Source organism: Numida meleagris, unplaced genomic scaffold, assembly GCF_002078875.1.
Source record: "Numida meleagris isolate 19003 breed g44 Domestic line unplaced genomic scaffold, NumMel1.0 unplaced_Scaffold180, whole genome shotgun sequence".
In the NCBI taxonomy this organism is placed as follows: Eukaryota; Metazoa; Chordata; class Aves; order Galliformes; family Numididae; genus Numida; species Numida meleagris.
This window is the reverse complement of record NW_018363597.1, coordinates 485,790-498,728: the sequence shown is the minus strand read 5'-3', so window position 1 is coordinate 498,728 and position 12,939 is coordinate 485,790. Positions and strand designations below refer to the sequence as shown.

General features: G+C 58.7%; 4 protein-coding genes across 4 annotated transcripts in view; 2 read left to right on the top strand and 2 right to left on the bottom strand.

Moving 5' to 3' along the window:
• LOC110390697 (GTPase IMAP family member 8-like) overlaps positions 1-12,939 on the bottom strand; it is a 685,191-nt gene that overhangs the window by 623,738 nt on the left and 48,514 nt on the right. The gene's annotated exons all lie outside the window — the stretch shown is intronic.
• Positions 69-1,677, top strand: LRRC61 (leucine rich repeat containing 61). Its single transcript, XM_021382183.1, has one exon. It carries the CDS (start codon positions 678-680, stop codon positions 1,452-1,454), a length of 777 nt encoding a protein of 258 aa, XP_021237858.1. The 5' UTR covers positions 69-677; the 3' UTR covers positions 1,455-1,677.
• Positions 1,914-3,695, bottom strand: RARRES2 (retinoic acid receptor responder 2). The gene is made up of 5 exons (XM_021382198.1): positions 3,443-3,695; positions 2,749-2,853; positions 2,400-2,504; positions 2,180-2,307; positions 1,914-2,076 (listed from the first exon to the last, which is right to left on the bottom strand). Exons 1-4 carry the CDS (start codon positions 3,605-3,607, stop codon positions 2,194-2,196), a joined length of 489 nt encoding a protein of 162 aa, XP_021237873.1. The 5' UTR covers positions 3,608-3,695; the 3' UTR covers positions 1,914-2,076; positions 2,180-2,193.
• LOC110390689 (zinc finger protein 169-like) overlaps positions 8,053-12,939 on the top strand; it is a 12,932-nt gene continuing 8,045 nt past the window's right edge. The window contains exons 1-4 of the mRNA XM_021382107.1: positions 8,053-10,273; positions 10,948-11,224; positions 11,855-11,968; positions 12,231-12,935. Of these exons, the coding sequence (XP_021237782.1) occupies positions 10,250-10,273; positions 10,948-11,224; positions 11,855-11,968; positions 12,231-12,935 (1,120 nt within the window). The 5' untranslated portion in view covers positions 8,053-10,249. The remainder of the gene's footprint in view (positions 10,274-10,947; positions 11,225-11,854; positions 11,969-12,230; positions 12,936-12,939) is intronic.

The window sequence follows — 12,939 nt, the reverse complement described above, 5'->3', positions numbered from 1 at the left end:
CCATCCATCCATCCATCCATCCATCCATCCATCCATCCATCCATCCATCCATCCATCCATCCATCCATCCATCCATCCATCCATCCATCCACCCGTCAATCCATCTCCCCCTCCTTCCATCTGTCCCATCCTTCCCCCATCCATCCCATCTATCCACCTATACCATCCATCCCTCCACCCATCTGTCCAACTGTCTGTCCAGGCACCCATTCTCCCTCCGTTCTATCCTTCCACCCATCCCTCCACCCACCTATCCATCTGTCCCCCGCTCTGTCTGTCCGTCCCCCCACCCCGCCGTTCGTGCAGGGCAGTGCCGTTGCGTCGCGGCGCCGTTCGCTCCGCCCGCTGCTCGCCATGACAACGGGAGGCGGAGCCGAGGGGCCGCCGGGAGCCGGAGTTCGTTGAGTGCGGGCGGGGGGGGTGAGAAACGGGGGCACCCGAGAGGGGGAGGAGCACAGGGGTGGGAGATCTGTGCGTGCACACAGGGGTCCCAGCAGCCCTGAGGAACCCGAGCAACCCTCCCGGAGCATCCCTCCCTGACTGCCCATCCCCGAGCATCCCTCCCTGATTGCCCATCCCCGAGCATCCCTCCCTGATTGCCCATCCCCGAGCATCCCTCCCCGCATCCCTGCGGAGCGGTGCCGGTGTGGTGCCGGTGCGGATCCCCGCAGCCCAACATGGAGGCGCGGGCGGAGAAGGGTGAGGAGGGCGAGGGCACGCGCATCACGGCGCAGCTGCTGAAGGCCAGCACCGGGGAGTTCGCGCTGGAGTCCATCCTGCTGCTGAAGCTGCGCGGCCGCGGCATCGCCGACCTGGGCTGCCTGGGCGACTGTGCCAACCTGGAGTGGCTCGACCTCTCCGGCAACGCCATCTCGCAGCTGGGCCCGCTGGCCGGCCTCAAAGCGTTGGCCGTCCTCAACCTCTCGCGCAACCGCATCTCCAGCCTGGAGCCGCTGGGCTCCTGCGAGAGCCTGCAGAGCCTCAACCTGGCGGGCAACCAGGTGAGCAGCCTGCAGCAGCTGCGCTGCCTGGCCGGCCTGCGGCGCCTGGAGAGCCTGCGGCTGCGCGACGCGCTGGGCCAGCTCACCAACCCCGTGTGCTCCACCGCCGCCTACCGCGCCGCGCTGCCCGAGCTGCTGCCCGGCCTGCGGGACATCGACGGCGAGCGCGTGTCGGGGCGCGGCAGCGAGCTCTTCCAGCTGTGCCGAGACCTCGACAGCTCGCTGGGCCACGGCCCCGGCCCCGCTCCGCCGCGCGCCGCTCAGCCCTGGGTGCAGGCCGGGTTCTGGGAGCCGCCGCCGCCGCGCCGCAGCTCCATCGTGGAGGAGGCGTACCGGCAGTTCGGCGAGGCGCTGCGGGAGTGCCGCGAGCTGGGCCGGCGCGCCGACGACACCATCGCGCAGGCAGAGCGGGCGCTGAGCGGGCGCGCCGACCCCGGCTCCTACGTCTTCTGAGCATCCCAAAGCCCAGCCAGGCGGCCGCGCCGTGTGCGCCGTTCCGCTCCGTCCCCGTGTGCACAGGGCGGACCCCTGCGGGTCCCCAGCTCGGGGGCTCCATGGGGACCTTGGACGTGGAGAACGGACTCCTGCCCTCGCAGAAGGGCTGGCAGGTTTTGGAACTGTCCCCAAGCAACCACGCTGCAAAGAGGGGTGGGGACCTGGGGGCTGCATGCGGGGACCAAGGGGGGTCACGGGGTCCTGTTGCCGGGGAACAGCTGTGCAGTAAATGTGCTGTCCCTGAGGTCTCTGCTGCTTTGTGATGAGCCCCTGCACATCCCCATCCCTCCTCCTGAGACCACCAGTGTGCCCACAGAGCAGAGCGGAGCCCGGGCTGGGGGGTAGCACAGGAGGGCCGTGGGGCCCCCCCCCATTGCCCCATGCACGGCCGCCCCGGGTGGGAATGAAGCAGAGAAACAGAGGCAGAGCTGGGGTTTAATGGTGCATGCGGACACTGCCGGGGGGGAATCGCGGGACGACCGTCCCTTCACTGCACAGCGCTGGGGGGCAGCAAGCTGGGGGGCTGGGGGGCCCCATGCCAGCATCCTCCTTCTAGGCTGGGAATGCAGCGGCCATTGGACTGCAGAGAAGGGACAGGGAGTGCCAAGGGCTGTTTGCAGGAGGAACCCACTGCCTGCAGCTCTCCTTGCTCACCCAGGAGGACCATCCCAGGTGGGACCTACCGTGCGCGGGGAACCTAGGCCGGCAGCCCCTTGGAGAAAGCATACATGCCGGGCAGATAGAGTGCATCGCTGGCCTTGCCGGCCTCCTCCACGGCCCTGCACTCAGCCTCGTCACGGTGCTTGATCTCCTGCGGGGCAGAACACAAGCGCTGGCACCACTGTGGGACGTGCTGGCTCCCAGAGCACCACTTAGAGCCCAGCCCCCTCAGGGACAGCTCACCTTCACGGACAGGTGGTGGCTGGGGACACAGTTGTGGTACTTGTCCAGCACCTTGGGGACATCGCTGTTGTCAAACTTGTAGCAGGCTAAGCAGGCTGGCTTCCTCTGCGGAGACAACGCGGCCGTCACGGCCGGTCCCAGCACCCGGCCCCCACCACCAGCCCTGGGGACGTCTCCCACACCCGTGGAGCTGAGCATGGCCGTGTCTCGTCACCCCCAACGCCAGCAGCCCTGGTGGAGAGGACAGGCACACGGCAACCAGGGCAGGAGAGAGGGAGAAGGGGTGACACCACCCCGTCCCCACGTCTGGGGATGGGACTCTGCTCGGGGGGTGCAGCCCCCACCTCACCCTGCTCTCCGTGATCCTGCAGTTCTGCTTCCTCTGTGTCTGCTTCCTGCATGCCGTCTGTGCAAGGTTAAGGCGCAGCTGGACGAACGTCCCCGATGAGTCCACCTGGTACAGGGGAAATGTCCCATGAGAGGTGAAGGGGTAGGGGCTGGGGGCTGTGCCTTGCTCACCAGAGCTCATCATGGGATTTTTGGGGTCCCCATGGAGTGAGGAACTGCTGTAGTGCCTTGGGATGGGCGAGGACCGGGTGGCACTGAACCCAGGCCCAGCATGCCAGCAGGGCCAGGAGTAGGGATAGAGGGCCCCCAGCCCCAAAAAGCAACCCCAGACCGTGCAGTGAGGCTCCCAACTCTCAGCATAAACCCACCCTACAGCCCCAGCTCCCTGCCGGGGAGGGGACAGGAGCGGGACACTGTGTTCTGCCAGGGGACAGCTGTGTCCTGCCAGGGGACAGCAGGGCACCAGCCTCTGATCAGTCCTACCCGCAGTACAGTTAATGAATAGCTGAGCCCTGTGCCGTGCCAGCAGGCATCACCGTGCCAGCCCAGCGGGGACCCGTGGTGCTTTGCATCCCCGGCGGTGACACCATGCCACCCACTGCCCCCCCACTCGGTGACAGCTCATCCTTCACCCCACACAATTTCACAGCCACCCTGGGGCAGGACGGGGGTCCCCGTGCCCCCCTGGCACTCACTCTCTCGACGGCCCCTTCCACCGACTGCTCCCTGAAGAGGAACTGGACGTTGCTGCGGCTGTGGAAGTAGTCCAGCACATCCTTCACCACGCGTCGCTGCAGCGGGGTCTGCCCGGCGGCCGCCAGCGCCAGCACGGCCACGGCGAGGCCTAGCAGCCGCTTCATCCCCGCCGCGCGGCCCGGCCAGCCTGCTGCCCGCCGCTTGTTGATTTTGGTCTCTCATTAACCAATTTCCTGGGAACTGCCCCTTTCCGCCCACCGGACGGCCCTGCACAGCCCCCGCAGAGGAGGGGCCGCAGCAGTGGTCAGAGGCGCGCGGGGATGGATGCCGGCGGCCTTGACCCCATCGGCATCGTCTCCTCCGTCCCCAGCGCAGCAAAACGCAGTGGGGAGAGGTGACAAGGAGTAGAGACAGAGCAGAGACCTGGCCCTGGGCAGCAGAGCAGCGATGGCTCTGGAGCTACTGGGGGCCCCCATCCTGAGCCCCACGGTGGGGATGGAACGGCAAACAACAGCCCAAATCCCCCCGCCCCCAGGAGCCCTTCAAGCAGCAGCACACAGGGCTGGCACTTTTGGGGAGCTTTCTGCGTCCTGCCATGTCGAGCACACCTGTGGTTTACAGTTTTCCTCTGCTTTTGGCTGCTTTCCATAGGGTTTTTCTGGATCGAAAGGGCTGGTTTTGTCTCCAAACCAGCAGTGCTTCCTTCCAGCGCTGCATGCAGGTTGGGCACCGCAGTATGAGGCCATAAAACTATCAGAGAGCACCCAATGGGGCCGTGAGGATGGGGAAGGCTTTGCAGGGCAAAGTGGGGACCCAGCAGGATCACCAGGTTCAGCACTGAGTCCAACCCCCAACTCCACACAGGGCAACGCAGGATTTACACCATGCACAGACAAGCATTGCCCAAATACCACCCGAGCAGCTCAGTGCCAACCCCTGATGGACCCCTCCTCTGCTCTCCAAGGAGGAGAAAAGGCAACCAGGGAAATCGGTGGAGAGAGGAATAGCACAGTGCCTCGTTCCTACTGCTGGGGAAATGCTTGCATCCTTCAAGCCGGAGAAGTGTGCCACTGTGCATGGAGCTGGATTGTAAGGAAACGAATTGGTTGACTTATTCTAACAGTGATAGAAATAAGACAAGAAAACCTTGTTTTAAAGCAAGTCTTTATAAAAGTTTGGCCCAGAGAAGAGGAGGCCGAGGTGGGGGGATGAAGGGAGGGACCTCATGGCCTTGTCAGCCAAGAACTGATCTTCAGCCGACTCTTTGTACGTGTACCCTCAGACACAGCAATATGTACTTCTATCCAGGGCAGGACAATCACCTTCGAAACTGCCAAAGTGATTAAGTAGAGGAATTCTTAATCACAACACGACTGAACTTGTCTTTGAAGACAGGCGCTATTGTCTGTGGTGCTGGCCAGTGGCTAAACTGGATGATGGGGATAGAAATGGGAACTTGGAATGACAATGCGATACTGTAATCCATGCCATGCTGTCACCGTGTAGATTGGTGGGATGAAATTCCGCATGTTGATTTGTTCTTTGTGTTACAGAATGGTTATGACACCAGATGGAAATGTAAATTGGTGGAAAGGAGTTTGGGGGCTAACGATGAAACAGCATCAACACTTAATAATACACGGGGTACAACACGGGGTACCCAAAGCAGAGAATAGCTCCAAATCACAGCAGGTGACACAGGGCCCAGCCAAGGAACTGACAGCGCTTTATGGGCTGTCATGTGAGACAGGTGGGCTGACCTCTGTCTGGAAGGGGAAGAGAATAAAATGGTTTTGTTTGATGTGTTGTTCGTTGGGCAGTTGGCCCTGAAGCCTGGGAGAAGCTGCAGAAAGTCAAGGGGGCTTGGGGGATGGAATGGCCAATGGGATATGTAACAATGGGGGAGTAGGAGAGGAACAAAGAGATAAACAGAACAACAGCTGAACGCAGCCGGGCTGCCTGACAGTGGCTATGCTGCAAGCCACAAGCCAAGGAAGAAGAGCAACATTTAGAAGAGGTCTCAGGGAATTCAGTTACTGACTTCTTAGCAGATACCAGAGCTACTTCTCCTGTTGTAAACTGTTGAAGGACCTTTAAGTGTTCTGTGCCAGTAGTCGGGGCCACGGGAAAGCAAGAGGTTAAACCCTTTTTGCAACCAATTAGATGTGAGATTGGAAATAAGATTTTAAAAAGCCACCTCCTCGTGGTTATTGATCAATGCAAGATTTGAGAGCGTTTAATCACCGATGTGCATCCTGTAGCACCAAACCCTCACGTTTTGCAGACAACTATAGATGATTCTGATATTTACCCTACAGTTTTAGATTTGAAAGATGATTTCTTTTGCATTCCCTCGGAACAGCAGAGCCGCAGATTGCTTGCTTTTGCATGGGAAAGCCTAGCAATGGGAAGAAATACTCAGCCATGCTGAGCAGTGCTTTCCCGAGGATCTAAGAACAGCCCTACACTGCTAATGTACTGCCTGAAGAACTGGAACAATAGCAAGGTAAGGACTTGTAAGGGAAGAGCAGATGAAGCTGCCAAGAAAACATCACTGTCAGTAACTGTAGGAGCCTTACTTCCCCAGAAGATCCAAAATATTAAGACTCCTGTTTATATAAAAACAGAGGGTAAGTTAGCAGAGCTAGTAAGTTGTACTACAACAGCTGAAGGATGGTGGGCAACACCTCATGGACAATGTGTAGCGACCTCTCCAACAGTGAAGACTAAATGGAAAAGACACACAAGAGTTCTCATATGGAAATAGAAGCTTTTGCTGAAGCAGTAGGAAGATACACAGTAGGAATCAATATGTTATTGATTGCTAGAAGTATTGTCCAGTGGTGCAGGAGTTGTCTTACAATCCTAAAATTAGGAGTAAATCTCCTCCAGGTGAGGTAAAAAGGGGTTCTGTATGCAGGGAATATTGGCAAATGGATTTTTTTATCTGAATTGCTGAAGATTAATGAGCATAAATATTTATTGGCATTGGCTGACACCTTTTCTGGGTGGTCTGAGGCATTCTCGTGCTGAACCAACAAAGCACGAGAAGTACTCAGAGTTTTACTGAAATAAATAATTCCAAGATTTGGCATTCCGGGAGGACTCTCATCAGATATAGGACCTCCTTTTGTAGCAGAAATTACCCAAGGAATATCTGGGTTCCTGCAAATAAAGTGGGACTCACATACCCCATGGAGACGGCAGTCAAGAGGTCAGGTAGAGAGAAGGAACCAAAGATTAAAAAGGCAGAATGGAGAATTAAGTCAGGAAAAACATTTTAAAGGGGTGGAAATTCTCCCTGTGGCATTGTTGAGAATTCAGACAATTCCCAGAGTTAGGGAAGGAGTTGGTTCTTATGAAGTCTTGCATGGGAAATCATACCCTATAAATTTGACTGGAAAAGGTGATCAGATACACACAGCTAGTGATCAAACACTGAGTATGTCTCATCTTTGGCAAGAGTTCTTCCTTCTCTCCACGGGTAAGTGCAATTAAGAACTCCAGGAACTCTGGACGTTCCTGCACATTCTTTCAAAGTGGGGAACCAAGTGCATCTCTGAACTTGGAGCGACAAAGCTTTGGCTGAGAGAAGGACAGGATCTGGTACTCCTAGCAACAAATACGGCAGCAAAAGAGATTGACTCGAGGGTTCATTGCCCCAGGACAAAGGCAGAGCCACAGGGGAGGTGGAGAGCTGAAGAGATCAATTTCCCAAAGATAAAAATCAAAAGAAACACGTGAACTGTGCTTGGAACGGGTTGAATGCCTATTCAGGGTTGGACTGTGCTCAGGGACTGGACTCCTTGACTTTTTAACTCCAATTTTACTTCTCCTATACTTCACTTGTTTGTGCAAGCGCACAGATCTCCTTAAAGAAATAAATGAAGAGGACTGAGGGGGTGATACTCCCCTGCTGCCTTTGGGTGAGTTGGGCATCTGAGGGGAGTGCATGGGAACTAGGAGACCCGTGGGAGCCAAACGCTTCATAAAATCACTCAACGGACAGCTCAGATTGATAAAAGCTATCGTTGGGCCTGCGCTCATCTTCCTGGTTCCCTGACTTAAGCTCCTCCTAACGCATCGGGATACATTGCTGGGGATCCCCTAAGAACAAACAGAAATGTAACCTCATGCTGTAGTGCACAATGAGAGTCAGAGTGGGACGCTCTGGCCCACTTCCGGTATTCTACGGCAGCGTTTCCGGACGCTCTGGCAGTGCTCTGCCGTCTCTATGGTGCCGCGCGCTACTTCCGCCCCACCCCCCGGGCCTACGAGTCTCGCCGCGGGACATGCGCACTGAGCCGGAAGTGCGGGGCGAGGCGCTCTCGCGAGACTGCAGGAGAGCGGGGCCGCCTCTCCCTTCCCCATCCCCCGCGCAGTCGCGCGCGCGCGCCTCGCGGCGTCGCTGCCGCGCTGACGTCACCGTCGCGTCTACGTCAGCGCGTCGCGGGACGCCGGCGGCCGTGAGTTCCCCCCGGGGAGGCGGCCCCGGGGCCTGGGGGAGGGGGGCGTCGCCATGGCAACGGGAGGGCCCGGCCGGGCCCAGGCCTAGGCGCAGGGTGAGGGGGGCGGGCCGGGGGGCGGTGGGTCTTCACTGAGGAGAGCGGGAAGGGGCCGGGGCGGTGGCCGGGCTCCGGGAGGGGTGGGGGGCAGTTACTGTGCCCGGTGCAGGCCGCGGCGGGGCCCTCCTCAGGCCTCCCGTAGGGGTGAGGCTCAGCCTCGCCCGCTCCCGCCACTCCACCCGTTTGCCCCCGGGGGAGATGCAGAGGGCCGTACCCTGAGGATGGGAGCGCTGAGGAGATGTCGTGTGGGTGCCGCTCCCCACGGCACCGAGGCTGAAACGTGGGCATCGGCCGTGGGGCCATCGTGAGCAAACTGCTGCTGCGCTTCAGAACTCTCTTCTCCATCTGTCCCAAGGCTGAGACGTCTACAAGCAACGTGGAGCGCAGGCCTTGAGGCCTGGAGGCTTGAAGAGCAAGAGGGAAGGCAGGAAGGTGGCCAAGAGGCCTTAAAGCCTTCAGACCCAGGAGAGGTCTCAAGGCCAAGAGGGTTGATAGCACACAGGGAGGCCGAGGGGTCCAGATATCTGAAACGAAGAGAATGGTCTGGAGGCCTAAAGGCCTAGAGAGAGGCCAGGGTCCAGCCAAGAGACCTAGAGGCAGGCCTGGTGCAAAGCATAGAGACTTTTAGGGATCAATAGACTTTGAGTTTAAGAAGCTATCCAGTCTAATTTTGAGAGGCAGACACATCTGCCTGGATGCTTAGAGGTTTGCTAAGAGGTCTTGAAGCCCATAAGGAAGCCCCACAAAGAGGTCCTGAAAAAGAGGATCCCAACCCCTACCCCTATCACACTCACCTCTGGTGGGCTGGTCCCCTTGTGATGATTGATACCTGATGGATGTTATCACTCTCTGTGACTAAGAGTATTGTAGTGGCACAATATCTGGCTAACAATGCCTGCAGGATACAGAGTTTCTGGGCCCACAGCTGTGTGGCACAGTCAGATGCACCCAAGGACCCAGAGCCATTAGTTACAGCAAACTGTGCAGATCAACTTACAGCCCAGCCTTCACATCTGAGCTACTAGTACTCTCAGCAGCAGATCTCCCTAAATAGCAATCCTAATTAGGGCTAGGTGCTTATCAAGGCATCCCCAACACAACTGGGGCTCCAGGGAACGTCCTTGTAAAAGCTGTGGCCCTGCAGAGCTGGGCAAGATGCTGTAACCATCGAGCAGGAAGAGAGTCACACACCCACCTTGCACTATTTCCAATCACGCTCTTGCTTACTCACAGCTTGGTGTTTTCACACAAAGCCTTGCAAGGGCTCGGGTTTCTCATCACATGATGTCTGTAGGGCACAGGCAGCACAGACGTGGGGCCCAGGAGGTGCTGAGCATGTGACAGTGTTGTCCTGCTCCAGCCCTGGGCGCTGCTCGGGGACACTGCGGTGCTGCCTTGGGTGCTGGGCAGCTGGCTGGAAACAGTGAAGTTTCCCAGGTTGTGAGACTGCAGTGGTTTCTCGGTGCCAATGTGTTCCATAATCAACAGCATCACTTTTGAATCAAGTGTTCTGTGCTAGCCAAGCTAGAGCTGAGACACATGTGAGCCCTGGAGTCTTTATAAAGTGGTGTGGGACTCGTGTGGGAGCGCTGTGGCTGTCACCGTGTCCTTAGGGACCGCGTCCTGTTGGGCTGCTGCTGGAAGAAGCAGCGAGCCCCGTGGCCCTTCAGCAAAAGCAGATGTGTTTCTCTGTCTGAAGCTTCCCTAAAACCAGCCTCACCCTGTGAGATGGGGTTAAGGCTGCTCAGCTCGCACCCGGGCATGCCCTGCAGCTGGGGCACGCGGTGCTGGTGCCAGGCTCTGGGCAGAGCGAGTCTGGCCAGGCACGGCCATGTCCCCGTGGGGCCGCGCAGCTGCGGCCTCCCCCTCCCTGCAGGCAGCAGCACGGGGCCTCCCCGCGCCTACAAATCCCAGCAGCACCGCGGGCTGCGGGAGGCTGCACTGTAAACAGAGGCTCTGAACTCAGGCCAGGCCCCACCGCTGGCTCCTTCCTTTCCCCTCGGAGAACTCAGAGGAGGAGGGTCCGGGCGCCCGCCCAGCCGCTCCCCGCTGCGCGCTGCTCCGCGCCGCGTGCCCGCGCTCACTCTGCTCTGCTCTCGCAGGGACCCGCAGCAGCCATTTGGAGGAAGTTGGGGGAGCTCCAAGCCGGCACTGGAAGGTGGAGGGAGAGGAAGGCCGCCGCCCCGCGTCACCCCGAGAGCTGGCGTCCCCCCCGTGTGCCAGCTGGGCCCTGGGGGAACCATGTCCGCGGGGGGGGCTCCCCAGGTACGGCGGGGCGGTGGCGGGGCGCGCTCCGTCCCTGAGGGCCGCTTTGCAGCGCGCTGCGGGGGGGAGCTGCTGATCCTCTTTTGTGCTGCGGCGCTTCCGTGGTGGTGGCTTTCTGGTGGTTTCCCCGGGGCTGGAAACCCCCCTGGTGGTTTCTTGCTTTTCTCGTCGTTTAGAAATGCTGTAACCCAAGGAGGTTCCGCTAGTCCTGTGCAAGACTTTTCCTTTTAAATTGGCACTTCTTGAAGTTGTGACAGTCATCAGAGCGCTGGCTGGTCTCAGTGCCTTGTGCCATCTGTTCTCCTTGTGTTCCTGCCAAACTGCAGCAGAGCTCTGAGGGAGGAAGAGAGGAGTCCTGGGGAGGGAAGGTGGGCGGGATGGGTGCTGAGCTCTGCAGGAGAGCTGCTTTGGGCGCTTTCAGGGATCTCCTCCTCTGGTCCTGACCCCGGCTTGGTTGGGAAGTGGGGCTCAGCAGTCACAGCTGCAGGTAGCCCGGGTGGGTCACCCTGGGTCAGGAGGGCGGTGGGCACGGAGCTTCGGCCCAAAGCAGGCTCCTCTTGAGGGTCTCTGCCAGGCAATGCTCTGCTGATAAGGGAGCTGAGGCAGCTGTGTTGTGCTGAAACAATTTAGGGGCACAGTGGGAAATATCACAGGGTTCCTGTGAAACCTCCTAGCACCCGGCTTCTGCGCGAGGGAAAGGCCAAGGAAGCGCTCAGGGTGCCAGGATGATGCCAAGCACTTCTGTGCGTGGTGAAAACCCAAAGAACAGAGAAAACCAAACCGAACCAAACCAGAAAAGCGATGGCCAGCTGCTGAAACGCCTCTCCTCTCTCCTGGAGCAGCCTGCCCACATCCTGAACCTGCTGCCTTACCCCAGGCTGAACGAGGTGCCCAGGGCTGGACATGAGCTGGGTTCTGCGGGTGCAGAGATCCCCTCTGACCCCTGCACAGGTGAGGGCTCAGGGCTGGTGGGGGCTCGCCCGCAAGGGAGTGGGTTTGGTGCTGCATTTCTGCATTCTCTGGAGTGCAGTTGGTGGAGGGGCTGCAGCGGGGCTGGAAGGAGCAGAGGGGGGAGTAGAAACCGTACATAAATGTGTGCAAGTGTGGCACCCAGGGAGGAAACCCCCCACCTGCGCTGCAGCCGCTCTGGCAGCGGGGCTCCTCTTGTGCAGATGTAGGCTTTTCTTCTGTTTGGGAGGTTCATGTTGTAATTAATTGCATTTTTGTGGTAGCCTTTGAAATCCCATCATAAAAGCGTCAGGTAACATCTAAGGATACTTGGGTGAGTTTATGAAAGACTTTGGAAAGAACATTGTTTTCCGAGGAGCGGTGTTCTCTCTCACCTTTCACTGGAGCGCACGTTGCCAGGAGGAGGGAGCATGGAGCTTGTATTTCTTTTTATCTTTAATTATGCTTCAGGCAGCAGAAGCTTAAAATAGATGAAAGCGATGCCCTGAGGCTTAGTTAATTTTAGCTTATTTGAGAATTAACGCAGGCATCTCCAGCATAATGATGTGTATGCCGAATGCGTGTTTTGCAGTGTGACAGTTCATGGTGACCAGCTCTTATCCCTTCAACCAGGCTACAGATTTTTCAAGCCCGGTGGCTTGTTCGGTATTAAACAGTCGGAGGAGCCGTTCCCTGAAGGCCAGCAGATGCAGGAGGACAGCAAGATCCTCGTGAGCCCCTGTGCAGGTAGGTGTTGCATGTGTCCTCGCTGGGACTGCTGGAAATTGGCCTTGGCAGGGGATGACGGTCTTGTTGGAGAGCTGCTTGCAGCCATTTGAGGCCAGTTAATGGGAATGTTTTGCCATTAGTGCTGCCTGCCAGCACTGCACTCACCGAGCCACGGGGGAATAGGGCTCTGGGAAGGGTCCTAAACCTCCTGGTTTAATAGGGTGCTATAAACCGAGTAAAAGACGCTGATGTTAACGCCCTGAATCTTTTTGACATCTAGTTGAGCCTGTCCGAACAAACAAGGTGGAGCAGCCCGATGAGAAGCCCGGGGTCGCCGCAGGCTCTCTGGAGCTGTACCCCACCGGTGCCAGCAGTTCTGGCCGCTGGTTCCATGGCGGGCAGCGCGCACCCGAGCGGGCGGGCACGGAGCGGGACGGCGCGGCCGGCCTCAGCCCTCTGCCCTCCAGGGTGGGCTGCTGGGTGCCCCAGCTTGGCACCGGCCCCTTCCGCTGTGCCCAGTGCGGGAAGGGCTTCCGCCAGAAGCAGAGCCTCATCACTCACGAGAGGATCCACACCGGGGAGAAACCCTACAGGTGTGGGGACTGCGGGAAGAGCTTCAGCCAGCGGCCCAACCTGCTGACCCACCGCCGCGTGCATACCGGGGAGCGCCCCTTCCCCTGCACGCAGTGTGGCAAGAGCTTCAGCCAGAAGGCCAACCTCCTGGCCCACCAGCGCATCCACGCCGCCAACGAGAAGGCACTGGCGGGGGGCGAGCAGGAGGACGGTGGCTCCGGCAAACCAAAGCTGCGGGCTACTCAGCGCAGCTACCAGGATGACACCCCTTTTGTGTGCCCCGAGTGTGGGAAGAGCTTCCGGCAGAAGCCCAACCTCATCACACACCGGCGCATCCACACCGGCGAGCGGCCCTTCACCTGCTTCCTGTGTGGCAGGAGCTTCAACCAGAAGACCAACCTGGTGACGCACTACCG

What these genes read in the sequence shown, in the direction of transcription:
- LRRC61 (XM_021382183.1), top strand. Translation starts at nt 678, where the DNA reads ATGGAGGCGCGGGCGGAGAAGGGTGAGGAGGGCGAGGGCACGCGCATC.
- RARRES2 (XM_021382198.1), bottom strand. Translation starts at nt 3,607, where the DNA reads ATGAAGCGGCTGCTAGGCCTCGCCGTGGCCGTGCTGGCGCTGGCGGCC. An exon ending in TGGAAGGGGCCGTCGAGAGA is followed by an intron (nt 2,854 to 3,442) that starts GTGAGTGCCAGG and finishes CCCCTGTACCAG; the next exon opens with GTGGACTCATCGGGGACGTT. An exon ending in GCAGGATCACGGAGAGCAGG is followed by an intron (nt 2,505 to 2,748) that starts GTGAGGTGGGGG and finishes TTGTCTCCGCAG; the next exon opens with AGGAAGCCAGCCTGCTTAGC.